This window comes from Mixophyes fleayi, chromosome 7 (genome assembly GCF_038048845.1).
Source record: "Mixophyes fleayi isolate aMixFle1 chromosome 7, aMixFle1.hap1, whole genome shotgun sequence".
Lineage (NCBI taxonomy): Eukaryota > Metazoa > Chordata > Amphibia > Anura > Limnodynastidae > Mixophyes > Mixophyes fleayi.
Window position 1 is genome coordinate 54076303 of NC_134408.1, and position 18745 is coordinate 54095047.

At 43.0% G+C, this 18745-nt stretch overlaps 1 protein-coding gene across 1 annotated transcript in view; it reads left to right on the forward strand.

The window, feature by feature from the left end:
- TMEM114 (transmembrane protein 114) overlaps nt 1-18366 on the forward strand; it is an 82126-nt gene extending 63760 nt beyond the window's left edge. The window contains exon 4 of the mRNA XM_075179844.1: nt 17576-18366. Within this exon, the coding sequence (XP_075035945.1) occupies nt 17576-17805 (230 nt within the window). The 3' untranslated portion in view covers nt 17806-18366. The remainder of the gene's footprint in view (nt 1-17575) is intronic.
- The last annotated feature ends 379 nt before the right edge of the window (nt 18367-18745 follow it).

Consider the following 18745-nt stretch of genomic DNA (forward strand, 5'->3'; position numbering starts at 1 on the left):
CCAAAGTTTAGTTACTGACCTATCCCAATATGCAAACCGATTTGATCAGAGTTACTGTAATCCAAATAATTCCCTGCAGAAGTGTTATAAAAACTAAGCCAATATGACGTGAACTCTTTCAGAACACAAAGACGACTTCAATGTGTTTTAATGTGACAAAAAGTCATAATGTTATTGAGTAAAAATGGTGCTATCAAATTGACATACATAAATATAATTGAAAACACTTTTTTAAAATAAAATAGAAATACAACTTTTAGCAGTAGCAGACTTAATCCCAAAAACTGACAAGTTGTTAAATAACAACTACTTTTAAACAATATTTTCTTTCTTCAACCCACTCCTCTGATCTCTCTGAAAGAAGTGTATAGGTATGCTAATCCATTTTACAACTGATTTATTGCTATTGTCCAAGAACAGTTTTAGTATGTGTCAGATTAGGGCATGAGGGACTCAACATGGAAACCAATGCATGGGAAGTAATAGCATGAGGCGATACTTAGTTCCACTTAGTGAATAGTCAGTCTGTCACAGGGCATGGTCCACCTGCACAGTACCAGACTAAAGTATAATAACTGTGCTTATCAATAAAAGAGTTTGATGCAGAGTTGGTAAGAAAATGCATGTAAATGACCAGAATTTTTTTCTTTTCTGCACATATGGAAAGCCGTACACATCTCAAGATGTATCTGCCTCCACATTACCAGCAAGAATTTGAACCTGCCCTATAGCAGGGACAGAATAACCTGCCTTTGAATACACACACCTTTACAATACTTGGCAAAATATAGAATGCCCCTTCTCTACACTACCTTTCCAAGTGTAGGCATGTGTTTGTGCCAAAATCACACAAGTCTGTTTAGGCCCATATAGGTGCTCCCACTTAGTTATGCAAAATGGAATACATCCCACTCTGCATCAGAGCCAAAGGGCTAGATTTACTAAGCTGCGGGTTTGAAAAAGGTGGGGATGTTGCCTATAGCAACCAATCAGATTCTAGCTATTATTTTGTAGAAGGTACTAAATTAATGAAAGCTAGAATCTAATTGGTTGCTATAGACAACATCCCCACTTTTTCAAACCCGCAGCTTAGTAAATCTAGCCCAAAGTGTTTAGTGTTTAAAGAGTACCAGGTGCACAAATACAAATTACTAAAATTTGATTCAAATGTCCCATATCAGCCACTCACTTGCTAGAATGCTGGGACACAGTACCACTGCAGCTGTGTTACAAAACTGTTCCACAAACTAGGTCTTGCAATTATAGCCACAGCATATGATGAAACACATGGACTAGTTTATTGCAGAGAAAACAACAGAATGCAATAAACACAGACCAGGTCAGAATATAATCAGATTTGCAGGAATAGCAGATAGCAGGAGTAATGCAATTGTCAGGTTACCTCCAGGAGAGACACTAGTGATTGAAATATGCTTTACAAGGAGAGAGCAGAGCTCTAGGGTAACACCCATAATCAGGCTCAAGAAATTATATGACCAGTAAGAAAGGCTGGAGGAAGCAGCTATATATACCATAAGGTGTGGTTGATTAACCAGCTGTGCTAGTTAACCCCTGATAGTGGGAAAAGACAAAACAGCAACACCTCTGGTGTTCCACAGGTACTGCAGGGTAACATAACAACTAGAGATGCTCACTGACCCCAGTGTTTTGGTTTTGGTTTTGGATCTGGATTACCGTTGTGTTTTGGTTTTGGTTTTACCAAACCGCCCTTGCGTGTTTTGGTTTTGTTTGGTTTTGTTTTGCTATTTGTGAAATCAATACCATTATATAGACAAACCTAGTTGTCTTCCTCCTCCATCTTTGACTATTGACAATGTAGCCATAGTCTTTGGGTGTATATTACACCCTCCACTTGTAGTTAAATAGGAAAAAAATCAGCCTGCATTGACTGTACGTTAAATAGAACTGGCCAAAGGCAGTTTGGTGTCAGTCTCTCTAGGCCCCCACCCTCCACTTGTAATTAAATAGAAAAAAAGCAGCCTGCATAGACTGAACAATATAAAAAAAAAAAAAATGGACCAAAGTAGTTGGGTGGCTGTCTATGACACAACCCCCCCCCTCCACTTGTAGTTAAAAAGTAAAAAGCAGCCTGCATAGCCTGTAGAATTAGAATATTAAAAGAAATGGACAAAGGCAGTTTGGTATCTGTCTGCATCAGACCCCCTCTTCACTAGGAGTAAAATAGAAAACTATTCAGCCATTATATACTGTAGAATATAAATAGAAATTGAGAAAGGCAATTTGGTATCTGTCTGCATCATCCTCATCAACATCCTCATTAGCGCCCTCGTCGCCTATACAAATCTCCCCCTCATCCTCTTCTAATTCCAAAGTGGCATCCTCAATTGGTGTATCACCGGCTACACTCGGCCTGTTAAGGCACACATCAGCAGAACTGCTGAAATGGCCCTTCTTTATGGGTACACTAACAGAATGCTCATGATTACACATACCACTAGTTGATGGACTCTCCACAGGGATTGGTGTCATTTCTGATTCTGAGCATACACGCGTAACAGTAGTTGTGCACCACTTTTAGACTCCAAATTACTTGGTCTTGCTTGGTCACGAGTGACTGTACAAGAAGAAGGCTTAGTTTGATCTGCCACTAATAGACAAGGGCGAAGGCCTCATTCTTTCTTTGCCACTGCGTGTGTAGAATGGCATGTTGGCAATTTTTTTTTATCGGCACTTAACTTTTCCTCAGTTACACTTCTTTTTCGCTTCAATACGGTAAAAAAAATGTTGGTGTGTGTTTTTTTTCCCTGATTTAAAAAGACTATGTACTTTTACATAGGCTTTACCAGATGACATACTGGGAACACTACCATCAGGACTGGTGCCAGCACCTGCTTGCTGATTCTGCTCATATGTGGACGGACTGCTTTGAATCCATTTTAATGAGCCCAAAGCACTTGTACTGCAAAAAAATTTATAGATACTGCTGAAAGATGACTTTGACAGCCAGAAAAATTATTGTTTCACACTGGGGAATATGGGACACCCCAAAGCACTTGTAGTGCAAAATATTGTAGAAATACTGCTGCTAAATATGACTTTTGACAGCCAGAAAAATTATTGTTTCACACTGGGGAATATGGGACACCCCAAAGCACTTGTAGTTCAAAATATTAAAAAAAAAAGACTCCTCTATCCTCCTCTCTTCCTGCTCTAACAATTGCTAATAGAATTGGTAATAATAATATAATTGAATAGAATAGAATTGAAATAATAATATAAAGAATTATTATTTTTCAAGTATCGCGAGAACCGCGCTCCGAGATCCGACTATGTCATGATGACGTTTTGCCTCAATTTCGATTCCGAACGGGCGGGAGAGTATCGAGCCTGCTCGGCTCAGTACTCGGATAGGCAAAGTTCGGGTGGATTCGGATCTCGGGGAACCGAGACTGCCCATCTCTAATAACAACAGAGTCCAAAATAGTCCTAGAGGCAGATCATAACCTGCTGGTTTATATATACTGGTTAAAAAAGTTCTAGTGAAGTCCTGTTTTCCCCCATGTATCCACAGTCCGCAGTAATTCTATCATTCTAACTGATTCAGTTTAGTTTTTCCTGCCATAAAATTTAATACTTCTATCTTATAGCACACAGAGGCTGTGGTATAGGTCGCTTCTCCCCAACCCCCATTTATCCTGGGTAGCTGGGCCTTCTGGTCCTATATGTTGGTTACTATATACCAATTTCTGAGCTCCACTAACATTAAATTGTTTCAAGCAATTGTGCACCATGTATCTACCTCTTCTTCAGCGATGTCTGCACATTGCAGGGTAGGAGATCTGTTGCCTCTGCTCTCTCACTGTAGAGAGCGTGTAACTCCTGCGGAGAACAAAATAGACACACACAGATGTCTTACCTTGTTCACGCTGGACCACTTACCATCTGCACGGACCAATCCAAACCGCTCTCCACACCATCGTGGTCAAGGAAGGAAAAAAAGCAATTTACTGGGAGGCAGGGATACAGTTGGAAGGAGAGGGGTTGTATGAGGTGCAGGCCAGAAGTAGAGATTCTTCACTCTACTCCGCTCAACTTGCTCTAGGCCTGGGTGTGGGGCTACTGATATTCGGGACAGGGAATAATCCTGCTCAAATACTCTACTCACTGTGATACAGGTGAGGGCCTACATAGAAAGAGATGAAACTGGAAAATGTTACTCACCGGGGAAAAAGGTTGCCTCCTCTTGAGAGCTATCTGCATGCAGCTAGTGGCAGCCACTTGGAATCTAGAGAAAGGGGTGACACGACAACACCCATCCCAACAGAGCTAGCTCCCTAGCTCTAATGTGCCTCTCACACCAGATTTATTCTACAACTTAACAATAACAGAAAACAAGCAGCACCTGATCCTACCAACAGTTTAAGTGATATGCCGCTGTGCAAATCTAACGCTAAACCTCTGCTGGGTGTAGTGCACTTCTCTGACTTACCCCACAATTCTAAGGCACACAAGTCACATAATGCAAACATTACCGGATACCAAAAGCCTACCTTTAATTAGATATGCTCGGGAACAGTTTTCGAAAACCGAGCCCACCCGAACTTAACAGATCTGAGTACTGAGCCGAGCCGGCTCTTTACTTTTGCGCACCCTCGGAACAGAAAACGAGGCAAAATGTAATTGTTGCATCGTCGGATCTTGCTAGTTTTAGCTTCTATAACTACCGCCCTCCACGGAGATTCGGTGCCATTTCACAGACAGACACAAAAGGGGTAGCAGCTCTTTTCATGGTCTCCAGTGCAGTTGGCCAGCATCGTAGCTAAAACAGAAAGAGGAGGGGTGGCAGTGTTCTTGCCAATCTCCAGTGACATTGTACTGTGTCATAGCTCACACTGAAACAGTCTCCTCTCCAATGACATAGCTCTGTGCCATTGCTCATACAGAAACAAGAGGGTGGCAGTGTCCTTGTAACTCTCCAGTCACATTGCTCTGTGTCATTGCTAATACAGAAACAGGAGGGGTGATAGTGTTCTTATAAGTCTCCAGTGCTATTGTTCTGTGCCATTGCTCATACAAAAACAGAAGGGGTGGCAGTGTTCTTGTCACTCTCCAGTCACATTGTTCTTGTCACTCTCCAGTCTCAGTGCCGTTGGTCACACAGAAACAGGGGTAGCAGTGTTCTTGTCACTCTCCAATCTGCAGTCACATTGTTCTTGTCACTCTTCAGTCTCAGTGCCATTGGTCACACAGAAACAGGAGGGGTGGTACTGTTCTTATAAGTCTCCAGTGACATTGCTCTGTGCCATTGGTCACACAGAAACAGGAGGGGTGGCAGTGTCCTTGTCACTCTTCAGTCACATTGCCCTGTGCCACTGCTAACACAGAATCAGTAGGGGTGATAGTGTTCTTATAAGTCTCCAGTGACATTGCTCTGTGCCATTGTTCATAAAAAAACCCAGGAGGGGTGGCAGTGTTCTTATCACTCTCCAGTCTCCAGTTACATTGTTCTTGTCACTCTCCAGTCTCAGTGCCGTTGGTCACACAGAAACAGGGGTAGCAGTGTTCTTGTCACTCTCCAATCTGCAGTCACATTGTTCTTGTCACTCTTCAGTCTCAGTGCCATTGGTCACACAGAAACAGGAGGGGTGGTAGTGTTCTTATAAGTCTCCAGTGACATTGCTCTGTGCCATTAGTCACACAGAAACAGGAGGGGTGGTAGTGTTCTTATAAGTCTCCAGTGACATTGCTCTGTGCCATTGGTCACACCTAAACAGGGGTAGCAGTGTTCTTGTTACTCTCCAGTCACATTGCTCTGTGCTTTAAATATAGATTCACATCAGTCCACAGAAGAACAGGAGCACCGAGCAGCTGCTGGCACCAGTCATGATGATAGTAATCCCTCTACATCATCTGCTAAAGCATATGTTCAAGTGCATAGTGGTTTTAAGTCGGAAACAAAAATGGGAAAAAAAGCTTATACCTTGGTTTAAAAAAAAAATACCTGTAATCAAGACAAAGTTAACTACAAATAAACATAAAATTGCAAACATTCCATTCTACATATGCAGTTGCGAGGAAAGAATCAGGCCTTTGCCTTTCTGTATGAATGCTAGTTCTGCAACTGTCAGTGAGGCATCTTCTTATAAGGTCAGTCATGATGATGCATGACCTTGTCATTCAAACTCAAAATATTTAGTGCCCAAATATTTTTAAGTGTAAAATCCGAGCTGGAAAAAACAGTAAGGCAGATGAAACTGTTTGTTCAGATTCAGAAATGACACAAATCCCAGAGTAGAGTCTATCCATGAGTATTATGTGTAAGCCTGATCTTTCTGATACTGTACTCATAAAGCAGCCTCCTTTCAGCATTTCTGCAGATTTGTGGATGAACAGCCCAAGTGAAGCTGGTGATACACAAATTGAGGATGCCACCTTGGAATTGCAACAGGATGAGGGGGATATTTGTGTAGCTGATGACGGCGCTAATCAGGATGTTGATGACGATAATGTTGTTTGTGTAAGTCCTGCACTAGTGGAAGCAGTTCTTGCCAGTGATAAGAAGAAGGCCATTGTCATGCCTTGGCATAAAACCAAAATATCCACGTATTTTGTGAGGATTTTTTTTTACCTAAATCCTGACAACAGTTGTTTAGCCATTTGTAACTTTTGTAAAGCCACAGTCAGTAGAGGTAGGGACCTTAACTATCTAGGAACCTGATCCATGTTATGCCATTTGAAGAGTGTTCATGGAAAGCTTTTGGAAAAATCAGAAACTTATGCTAAAAAAATAACAACAAGCAGTCCAGCATCAGCTAGCTCCCTTCTCTCACCTAGATCCCAGCACCTGCAAGCTACACCCACAACACCGTCCTCATCAATATCCTCACTGCAGGTCGGAGTTAGTCCTTAATCCAAGTTGCTAAGGCTAGATGACTCCTTAAATATCCAGGATTCCTCAGAAGAATTCTTGAGCATTAGTCCCGATGCTGCTGCCGCTGCTGCTACTGCTGCTGGGGGTGGATCTTCATCCCAGAATCAGACCAAGAAGAAGACTACTAGTAGTTTACAACAATTGACTATTAAACAATCCTTTGCAAGAGAAAGCAAGTATGAAAGCTGTCACCCTGTCACAAAGCGGATCACAGACTCCATGTCGACTATGCTAGTATGAGATCTGCATCCAATATCAAATATAAATGCAGCTGGTTTTAGACAGCTAATTTAGGTCTTGTGTCCCCTTTACCAAATTCCATCATGACACCATTTTACTAGAAAATCTATTCCTCAACTCTTCCAGAAGGTTTGTAAAAATGTAATTACTGGGCTAGAAAATACCATTCTACCCACTGTACACTTAACCCCAGATATGTGGACAAGCTTAACTGGGCAAACTGGGTTGGTGATTCGCCTCCACAAGCAGGAACAGCAGTAGCATGTACCCAACTACGTCACATTTTCCAGAGCGGTGGTAATCGGTATCCCGGTGCTTGGAATACTGACACCCACTATTTCATACAAAAAAAAAAGTTAAATGACGAAATTATAAAAAATATACTCCTCCCTTCACAGCGACGGCGTTGATTTCCGAAGAGTCTGTTACGCAACGGCTGTTAATTCCGAAAATGCTACATGCCAGGGCTGAATTGTGACAGTGAAGACATTCAAAGAGTTATGTTAATCATAGGGTTAGGGTTATGGTTAGGACTAGATATAAAACAATGAATGACCTGGTGGCGCCAAAAAAACAAATAATGGTGTGTATCGGTATGATAATCACTTTATTCATGCATATAACTTCAATTATGCATAAGTTCTAATCATACAAGTGCTGATAAAATAGTAAGCAGCAGTAGCATGTGTTACTGATGTCACAAATAACAAACCAGCCTATACCATGGAAACTGGATAAGGTATATCAGGTATATACTGGATCAACACAAATCAAAACAAACTGTTGCCATATAGATGTATCAACCGGTGATACCGATAAAGAATTCCGGATTCACTTTCAATAGTCACAATGTCCAGGATATTCAATAGAGGTCCCGTAGAAATGTCAATGGTGCACAGATAAGTGCCTCATATAATAAAAAAGCGGTGTGTGAATAGCGACCGATATAATGACCAGTGTTCCGTTGGGTATATTTCTGATCCAATGCCTGGTATGTAAAGATGGTAATCTTGTAGTCAGGTATATCGACAATCCTATCAACAAAACCCTTTTAGGGTAAAATGACCAATATGTCGTGCCAATCGGTAAAACATCAACAGACCTCCAGTTGGAATGGATGTCCAGATATTTGGAATGCTGGAGCGGACTTACCCGGTCCCGGGATGTGTAGAAGATTGTGTTCGTTTGCAATCCAGTTAGTCTGCGTATCCGTGGAAATAATCTCCGTTCTGTCGTCTGGCGTTTGTGGCCACAAACGCCAGATGACAGAACAGAGATTATTTCCTCCGTATACTCGCATGCGCAGGCGTGATTCGGAAGTTCACTGAGCTGCGGCCGCGGCCTATCGTCACTTCCGTCGACACACCCCCATCTGTTTTACCCCACGCGCCGGAAAGCATCCCACGGATACGCAGACTAACTGGATTGCAAACTGGATTGTTGATAGGATTGTTGATATACCTGACTACAAGATTACCATCTTTACATACCAGGCATTGGATCAGAAATATACCCAACGGAACACTGGTCATTATATCGGTCGCTATTCACGTAAAACAGACTCTTCGGAAATCAACGCCGTCACTATGAAGGTAAGTGTATATTTTCATCATCTCGTCATTTTACTTATCTTTTTTTTTTTAGTAGGAATAGTGGGTGTTGGTATCCCAAGCATCGAGATACTTTCAGAGGCAGACTACTCTGTGTATCACCGGCTTCATTAAGAGGCATACAGCTGACGATCTGTTACAAAAAGGAATGCAACAGCATGTAGGATATTGCAGCAGCTACAAGAACAATTTAATTAGCCCTGCTACCAACTGAAGCAACAGGTGGTAACCAGGTGGAATTCAACCCTCTATATGCTTCTGAGGATGGAGGAACAGCGAAAAGCCATCCACGCTTACTCCACAAGTCATGACACTGGGAAACAAGGGGGAATGTATTTTAGTCCAGTGCAGTGGAGAATACTTTCCATGTTGTACAAGGTGCTGAAACCATTCAAAGTAGTCACCTGTGAAGTAAGTTCAAACAAATGTTAGCTTGAGCCAAATGATTCCCTTAATTCCACTTTTGGAAAAGCAGCTTGAGAAACTGAAGGAGGAGGTGAAACAAATAAATTACGCTAAGTATGTCAGACTTGTAGATCAAGTACTTTATTTGCTTCGCCAGGATTATCAAGCTCTTGAAATCAGAACAATCCATTTTGACGACAGTGCTTGATCCTAGGTTTAAGAGCTAAGTCTTTTCTTTGTTTCCAACTGACCCAGATCTCAAAAGACGGAAAGAACTCCTGGTGTGCAAGATGACAGCTCAAGTGGTACGTGACACAACAGCGTCACCTCCTTCAGTTTCTCAGGCAACTGCTGCTAGGAAAAAAACTTAGCTTTCCCAAGAGACCCAGGGATGATGCAGATGACTCTTCACAACATATTGACATCTGGGGGTAAATGTATCAAGCTAAGAGTCTTCTGGCGGGTTTGAAAAACCAATCAGATTCTAGCTATAATTTATTTAGTTCATGCTATAAAATGATAGCTAGAATCTTATTGGTTGCTATAGGCCACATCTCCACTTTTCAAACCCACCGAAAAACTCTCAGCTTGATACATTTAATCCCTGGTCTGTTCTAAAAGAATTGACCAAAAACCGTGACATCTCTGCCAATAACTCCACCTGATCCTACTATCAACATCCAAAGGATGGTGGAGGATTATTTTAAGGACAGCGTACAAATAGACATGTCAAACAGTTTCTTTACATACTGGGAGCAAAAAAAGGCAATTTGGAGACCCATGTACAAACATGCATTGCCGTGTTTGTGGCATTGCTCTAGCGATTAGTAACCATCCAGTCTTACAGTTCATTGAGTGCTTAGCTGCCTTAAGCCCATTGGTAGCTTCTTTTGTGGGGGCTAAATAAAAACCAAGCACTTCAGCCACAAAAGTGGCATTCCTTGTCGCTTAAGTGCTTGTTTTGTTAAACTGTACCTACTCTCCTGTATCTGTGTGAGTTTATTAAACCTTTTTAACATATGGGTGGGTGGGTGGGTTGGCCCAAAGACAATTCCATCTTGAACCACTTTTCTTTTCTGACACTGCTGTGTGACAATGTTACCTAGGTGTGCTGTGAAATGCCGTGTGCTTGTGCCATTGCACTGTCGATAAGTATCCAGTCAGCTTGCTGCATTCTTTGGCCGAAAGTGAATGAAAATAATATTGTGACCTGGGAGATGTTCAAAATTGACTGGAAATGACGGGAAATTAGTGCTTTTGAGGCTAATAACAATGTAGGAACAAAAAAAAGCCAAATTATGTGGTTTTAGCATATTTTAGTAATTTTTGAAAAAATACAGATTTAAAACCAAACCACACGAGGACGGTTTTGCCAAAACCAAACCAAAACACGAAGTTAATACAGATCCAAAACCAAAACATGGGTGTCAGTGAACATCTCTACCTTTAATGGGGGCCTGACTTCTGGATCCTACAGAGGAATATACTAAGAAAGATACACAGGTTACATAGCAGACAATAACATGTACAATAAAATGTACAGTGTATAATCTAACCGGTCCACCTCACAAATGGTCACAGAGCTACTAGGCCTCACAATAAAAGTACACCACAAAAGGACTGCCTACACATACAATGGAGACAGATCGGGCACAGTTTCACTAGCGGAATTCAAAACCTACAGTTACTGGCCTAATGCAATTTCAAACCCACAGGCCTCCCACCTGAACTCTGCCACAGGCCTTCAGCTTAGTGTGCGGCTCCACAGACTAATCTTAGTCATGCATCCAGCTAATCCTGGTTGTGCTGTTGCCTCAGACCTACTGCCTGATTGTGCCACAGGCCTCCACTGCCGCTGGTGCCTCAGGCGTCTTGTTCCTGGTACATATGGGCTCAGACCTCGTATGCCTGATTCTTAGGGGCTCACTGGTGCCTCAAGCCTCTTATGCCTGGTACTTGGGGCTCACTGGTGCCTCAAGCCTCCTATGCCTGGTACTTGCGGCTTGCTGGTGCCTCAGGCTTCTTATGGCTTGTACTTGGGGCTCATTGGTGCCTCAGTCCTCCTATGCGTGATACTTGGGTTTCACTGGTGCCTCAGGGCCTACTATGCCTAGTACTGATGCCTCAACACACACAGGGGACCTGATGTCTCAAAACATGCAGAGGTTCGGTGCCCCAACACACAGAGGGGCTTGGTACCCCAACACACTTAGGGGCCTGATAGCCCAACACACAGAGGGGACTGGTGCCTCAATATTCAGGGGCCTTGTGCTCACAACCTGTTATGCACCCAGACAAAAGCATACCTTTTCCTAATTATCCTACTTTTTCAACCACGGGACTAGTGCCCGAATTGTTCCACAGACCTTGTGCCCGACGTAACGAACAGGAATTATACTTTTCTGCTCCACATAGTATACCTGGCTTCTTCAGGTGCTTCCTCCACTGTCTACAGCCCTTCAATGCAGGGGTGCTCCTAGCCCTTACAAGGACTCTCTACTACCGCTGCTGTCTTCCATTCTTGAAGGGGCGCCTCCTTTCCGGCTGTCTTTTCACGCGGCGACTCCTCTCCGGTGGTCTTCTCACAGAGGTGCTCCCTGCTGCTAACATCATCTATTCTTGACTCGGCTGTACTTCTCTGCTGATATTTAAACCGCCGCGCCTGCCTTTTTGTCAGAAGTATGGCGACAGTGAAAGAAGGTGGATGTAGCGTGACTCATTGAGTTAAAGGATGAGGTTCCATGACATCCGTCTTCCTTCACCGCTACTGGACTTCTGACAAAAAGGTGGGCATGGCGGCTTAAATACCAACTGCCAGGCATGAGCTGCGCTGTGACTATCAAGGCTCACCGCGACACAAAAAATACAAATGACTGGAGGTGAGCCTGGATTGACTCACCTTCCCGGCTGCTGTTTGGCAAACAATGGGAAGTGAGCCCTGATTGGTCTGGGTCGGGGAACTAGACAGGGTTGTACTTTATCCCCCACTTTATTTGCCCTCGCTATAGAGCCCTTGGCATGTTTGATCTGTGCATATCTGAAAATTCTGGGCCTTCCGTTTGGCAAGGTACTGGATTCTATAGCTTTATATGCCGACGACATGCTGCTTTTCCTGTCTGATGCGCATGCCTCTCTTTGTCCTATGTCTTTCCGTTTCATGGTGTCATACCCCTGGCTGCCTCAAGGCCCCATTCTTTACAATGGACTCTGCGCTTCAAGTATTTAGGAGTGTGGATTTCTAATTCCAGTGTTGAGTTTATTTCTCTAAACTTAGACCCTGTTACAGAATATTTTAAGCAGAAGTCCCATACCTGGAAAAAGCTTCCACTTACTGTGACTGTGTCACACAACGGAATCACGGTTCCTCTGGCCAAGGTCTGACATGCCTACCTTTTTGCCGCTGACCGTTGCGCTCCTCTTCTGGCAGATGCCATCTTGCATTTGAGTCTGCATATGCACAGATCCGATCTTTTTATTCTCTTTGCTCTCCATTCATTGGATATTCACTCATTGCCTATTATATTTGAAGCACCTGCTGTCAATCCTGTGTGCCTGTTCTTTTAGTCAGCAACCTTGCAAGTGCTAAGACATGGCTCTCTGTTCTCTCCTATACCTGTGTGTACAGCTCCATCATTCTAGCAGTTACCCAGCCTGCAGATTGTCATCCCAGTGGTGACTCCTATCCGCAGACTATTGCTTCAGTTTACAAGGCTCCACCATTCCAGTGGTTAATTCTGCCTGCAGATTGTCACACCAGTGTAGTCACTCTTGCCTGCAGACTATCGCTTCAGTATATACAGGTGCACCAACCCAGTGGTTTATTCTGCCAGTGGTCACTCCTGTCAACAGACTATTGCACAGTATAAACACTTCCACCATTCCAGTGGTTAATTCTGCCTGCAGACTGTCGCACCAGTGTGATCACTTCTGTCCACAGACTATCGCCTCAATCTATACAGCTACAGCATCCCAGTCAGTGCCGGATTAAGGGAATGGAGGCCCCTGGGCTAAGGGGGTGTCACGGGCACTAGGAGTCTTTGCCCAGGATATCACCAGATGATGGACTTACCAGAGTAATATAGTTGGTACTATGGTTCTCTGGTAGCAGGGTGACAACGGAACAGGAGAAACAGCAGATGGTGAGAGAATGCTCGAGGAAAGTCTATGACTAGCAGCAACTGGTAATGAGTAGATGAATGTACACGAGGAACCAGATGGACAAGGAACGTGAGGAAAGTCAGTGGTCTGCGTATAGCAAGTTGTACCACTGCTATAGTGAGGAGGAATGTCCAGGAGTAGCGAGGAGGTAGTGAGAGTCAGCGGTCTGCGTATAGCAAGTTGTATCGCTGTCTATAGTGAAGGAATGGAATCCAGGTGAAAGTAGGTAACGGGGAAGTCAGTGGTCTGCGTATAGCAAGTTGCACCACTGCTTATGTGAGAGGATACTTGAAACTGGTGTCACAGGGAACAGGAGTCAGTGGTCTGCGTCAGCAAGTTGTACCACTGCTATATATATGAGAGGAGGGGCACGAGGAGATGAATGTAAAGCAGAGTATACACGGGACACACAGAACTGGATCCCACGATGATATCCACAATACAACGATAACTGACAAGCACTGCTTGAAGTATACAAAGTCACAATAGCTATCCAGGCAATAGGAAACAAAGTCAATGGTAACAATAGCTTCAGTGGATAGGAGGCTCCGGAGGAGAACACAACTCAGTCCAGATGGATATGCAATACAAAAGCAAAGTCAATGGAAAGTATGCATACCGCAGTTCAGGAGAGCAGGCTGTCAGAGAGACGTGCAGGGATACCTGAACGGCTGAAGGCCGGCAGGAGGAGAGACCACTGGAGGGTGGAAGCGGTAATCAGGTTGGTGCAGCGCACGGCAGGTAATCCAGAATCAACGAAGCAATACTCAGGAAGCAGTAGTAAGTGAAACTGGAAACATGAAGAACACGGGAGAGTTGAGGCTGTCTGGTATTCAGTAGTAGTGGTGGAGGCAGCGGAGAGAAGGCATGCTGAACACGGGAGAGTAGAGGCGGTCTGGAACCCTGTAGTAGTAACGGAGGCAGCAGAGAGCTGACACGATAAACACAGGAGCGTTGAGACGATCAGGAACTCTGTAGTGGAAACGGAGGCAGCGGATAGGAATCAGCTGAGTGCAGGCACGATGAACACAGGAGAGTTGAAACGAACAGGAGTCCGGTAGTATTAGCAGATAGGAGTCAGCTAAGTGCAGGCACGATGAACACAGGAGAGTTGAAGTGGTCTGGAAACCACAATAGCAGTAAACAGGAATCAGCAGGAGCTGAATACACGAGGAACACAGGAACACCTTCAGAGGCTCATGGGGAATGAGACTCCAAGATCACGCAACCAGGAAATGATCACAGGTGGTTTAAATAGGGAGGGTTGCCTGATCCTTCAATCAATTAAAAGCAACAGGTACTGAAGGTTTGATAAGGGCTGCACATGTGCAGACCCTCAGGATGGCGGACGGCCACGGTTCCTGAACACAGGAGAAATGGCACTCACAGTACGGTGAGTGACAGGGGGCCCTTTATTTCCCCATGAGGGCCCCCCCTTGTGATCCGAGCTGCCCGCCCCCCGCCCGGCACTTACCTCCTTCTCCAGCACGCTGTACGCTCTTTACTGAGGAGATCTCGTGAGAGTGAGACTCACGAGATTTCCTCAGTAAGGAGACTACAGCTCGTCGGGGAAGGACCGCAGTGAAAGTGCTCAGCAGCACTTTTAAGGCCCCCTGAATGCCATAGGCCCCTGGGCTGTAGCCCAGTTAGCCCTATGGTTAATCCGGCCCTGATCCCAGTGGGTATTCCTATCCATAGACTATCATTACGGTCTGGTCATTCTAGTCCGCAGACTTTCACATTTCTGTGTTTATCCCTATCATCCTAGGTGGTACTTCTGTCCGCATACTTTGCATTTGTATGTACAGCTCCACCATCCTAGTGATTATTCCTGTCTGCAGACTCTTGCAGCTTCCAAGCTGTCAACCAATTCTTACCCAGTTATCTCAAGAGCTCTCATCTTGCCATTCTCCCTCCAATTTAACTAGTTCTCTCAACAGGTCTCTCCTGGCACTCCCACAGAGGGCCGCGACATGCGGATCAGAGGCTGCGAAGTCCAAACCTCCTTGCGGGGGTCCCTGGAGAAAACCTTCTGCTTCATTAGACTTCTTGCCTCTGGGAGGAGTAGAGCCAAGCCAGGCAGACTTTGAAGATCCAATTATCCTAGCTTTTGTGACAGACAGGCTGGATTACCTTATTTAAAGTGATTGTCCAACCCAAATTTTATACATTCAGCAGCACTCCCCCTTTTGCCTCACCAGGTCTGTGTTTTGGGGCATTGACAGGCTCATCTCCACATTTGTGTAGGGTAGAGACTGTCTGTACTTTGTAGATCCAAGGGTGAAGGGGGTTTAGACTTTCATAACCTGTGTCTATATTATAATGCTGCCTTACTCACACATTTGATTGGTTGGCAGGGGAGTCCACACTCTGAAGCATTGTTGCAGTTCCTTAGGGAGCAGGTGGGGCTCTCCCTTTCTGTGTCAGGGTCTCTTACTCCCTTGGCTGTGCTACTGGTGGGTAGATGCTCCTGGCAGGTGTTGCTTATTGTTTGGCAAGCGGTGCTTCTTTGGCACTCCATTCACTGCATTCTAGGGGGCCATGACCCCCTCTCTCACCTTTGCGGAGCTTGGTATTTTACGAGATTATAACATTTGGAGGAGGTATGGGGTCGTTGTCCTGGGTCAGCTATATGACAATGGGTGCCTAAAATCTTTTACCCTGCTTCTCCGGGAATGGGGAATACCTAATTATGCCTTTTATTGCTACCTACATCTAAAGCATGTGCTGGGCCCTCAGTTCTCCCATGTCTCCCCTCTTGATACAATCTACTCCTGTAAAGTCCCTATTGTCTTCAGTGGGTACCCACAATACCATCTCTGCACTGTATTTTAACCTAAATTTCTTGATTGTCCCAGATGACCTAGATAAACTACAGTCTAATTCAGAAATGGACTTGAGACCCTTTCTAGATGAACTGGACCCATAGGCTTAAGGCCATACGTGACGCCACCTCTAGCCTCCGTTATAAACAAATCCATCAGTTTATTTTCCATAGAATCTATTACACCCAAATTGAGTTGTCCCAGATGGGTCGACGGAGTACCTATTGCCTGCCCGAAATTTCATGCTCCAGATAGTGGATTCTGGCATATGCTATGGGCCTGTCTGCTGGTTCAAAAGTTTTGGACCGAGGTTTTGTAATGTGTTATTGCTATGGTTCCAGAAGCTCCTCCCATGGCTCTAAAGTGATGCTTTTTTGATAACATTTTTACTCAAACTAAATTCTGTCATTCCCAGGTGTCACATTTTGTCTGCGATATCTGGAGAGTAGTATGTAACAATGAATTCTCTAGATCTGAATACCTATGGAGGAAAGACCAGACTATATCTCAAGTCTGTATTTTATGATATGTCATAACTGTCAAAGTTTCCAGTGTCTTGTTTTTGATAAATGGGAGAATTTACTTTAGAAGTGATGCAGCAGAGCACTATGTACTATGTGTACATGACCAAAAGCTGAATAAATGAGATTACACACAAGAAGAGTTTCAAAATGCTTAACATTTTTTAACTCTGATTCAGACATATGCTTCTACTGCTGAGGTCTAACAGCAGATATACTTCACTGTTGGTGAGGATGCCCTTTTTATGCAGAATTTCTGACATACTTCCTTTTCATTAATTAATTATATACTTCCATCTACATTGCAGGAGCATGCTAGGGTTACCCTGATAGGACAACTTATGTCTTACTGAAACAAACCTAGAGTGGATCATGTATGTTTCGTACTTTGTGGAGTTTCCTCTTGGAAAACAGTATACTGTATATCAGAGAAATACCAACATATACCAGATGCACAAATGCTAATTACTAAAATTTGGTAGATGTTTTCTAATCCGAAGATCACTTATCCATTACATGACAACCTTGGTGACTACAAATTCATATAAATGCCTGGTCCCTAAAAAGTGGTTCTAACTTATTTACTAAATAAAGACTAGTCCCTACTTGTGTGAGGACTTACACACATTTCTTGTCTTGCCCTTCCGTCTTATGTCTGTCTTCTGTTGTTTATTTTGGGTTGTTCAAAAGGCTATTATTATACACATTAGAACGTTTTAAAGAAAAGTTTTTTAAAAAATGTATTTTGCAGTTAATTTACTTTAGATTTGTATTAGCTCTACTGTTCATAAAAGTACTATATGCTTGAAGATAATATAATATGTAATATTAATAACACTATCCTCCCTTTGAGTTATTTCTGATGTTCTGATGTACTAATATATTTTTTTTTTTCCCACTCAGCACTGGTAACTCTCACTGGAATCAGCATCTACATTGCTTATTCAGCTGCAGCATTTAACTATGCACTCTACTCTGTAGGCAGTGGAATTCTGTCAGAAATTGACATACGTTTTGGTTGGTCATTGGCTTTGGCATGGATATCCTTTGTTACAGAAGTGCTCACTGGGATGGCCTTTCTTTTGGCTGCCAAGGTTACTGGCCTCAAACGAACTCGAGATCAGGTTATATAAATTATGTACAGGACCATACCTCCTGCCTACTGAACCACAGCATAATTATTATATGTGTATATATCAGAAACTTTATGGAGAATCATGTATAACATCATCTGTTTCCTTCAATGAGAAGATCCAGGATAACTTTTGGAATACAAAATATGGTCTTGTCAAAGAACTTCAGCAAACAGATAACATTTTTCATTTGTCTGCCTCACATTGAGAGATTTGTGCATACATTTGCCTCCTCTAACAAACAGCTTTTATAAATCATTCAGAGGAGACCACTAACTTTGTATTGGTTGGCGTTTTTTGCAGAAGAGATTTATGGATGCCCCATGTCATTAGCAGTGTTAATGCATTTATAAGTCGTCAATATTCTACATGTTGATTTCTGTTTACAAATCATTTGAAATAATCTAATGCACATTAATTTAACTTTGTGCAGTACAAGATCAGAAATATTGCTGAACACTTTTCCTGGTATTTTGATATGTCTAATGTTGAGTTCAGCTCATTCTACATTAAGTACAATGAGCAATCTCTGCCCAATAAACATATAAGTGTGTAAAACAATTGCTCTGCAAGTAAAAGCCTTCTTATAAGGTATCCATATGCTCATTAGTAATGTACAGTATAATCCTTATGCTCATTGGCAATGTAAAGTATAATAATCATCATTATTCCACAAAACCAAAGAATAAAGGATTAGGCGTTACAAGGGGAATTGTTAGTAGAAATATAAAAAACACTCCTTCCTTGCCCCTATTAATTCAATTGCATTTAGAACTACTGACTTATGGATACCGCAAGGAAAATAAGTCCTCCTTACAAATAACTAACATAATTCTTATACTGATTGAACACTGTTGTAGTCTGGAGCTCATTATGTGATACATGAATGTAGCAATCAAAGTGGTAATAACATTAACAGACCTCAAATGAAAGGGTAATT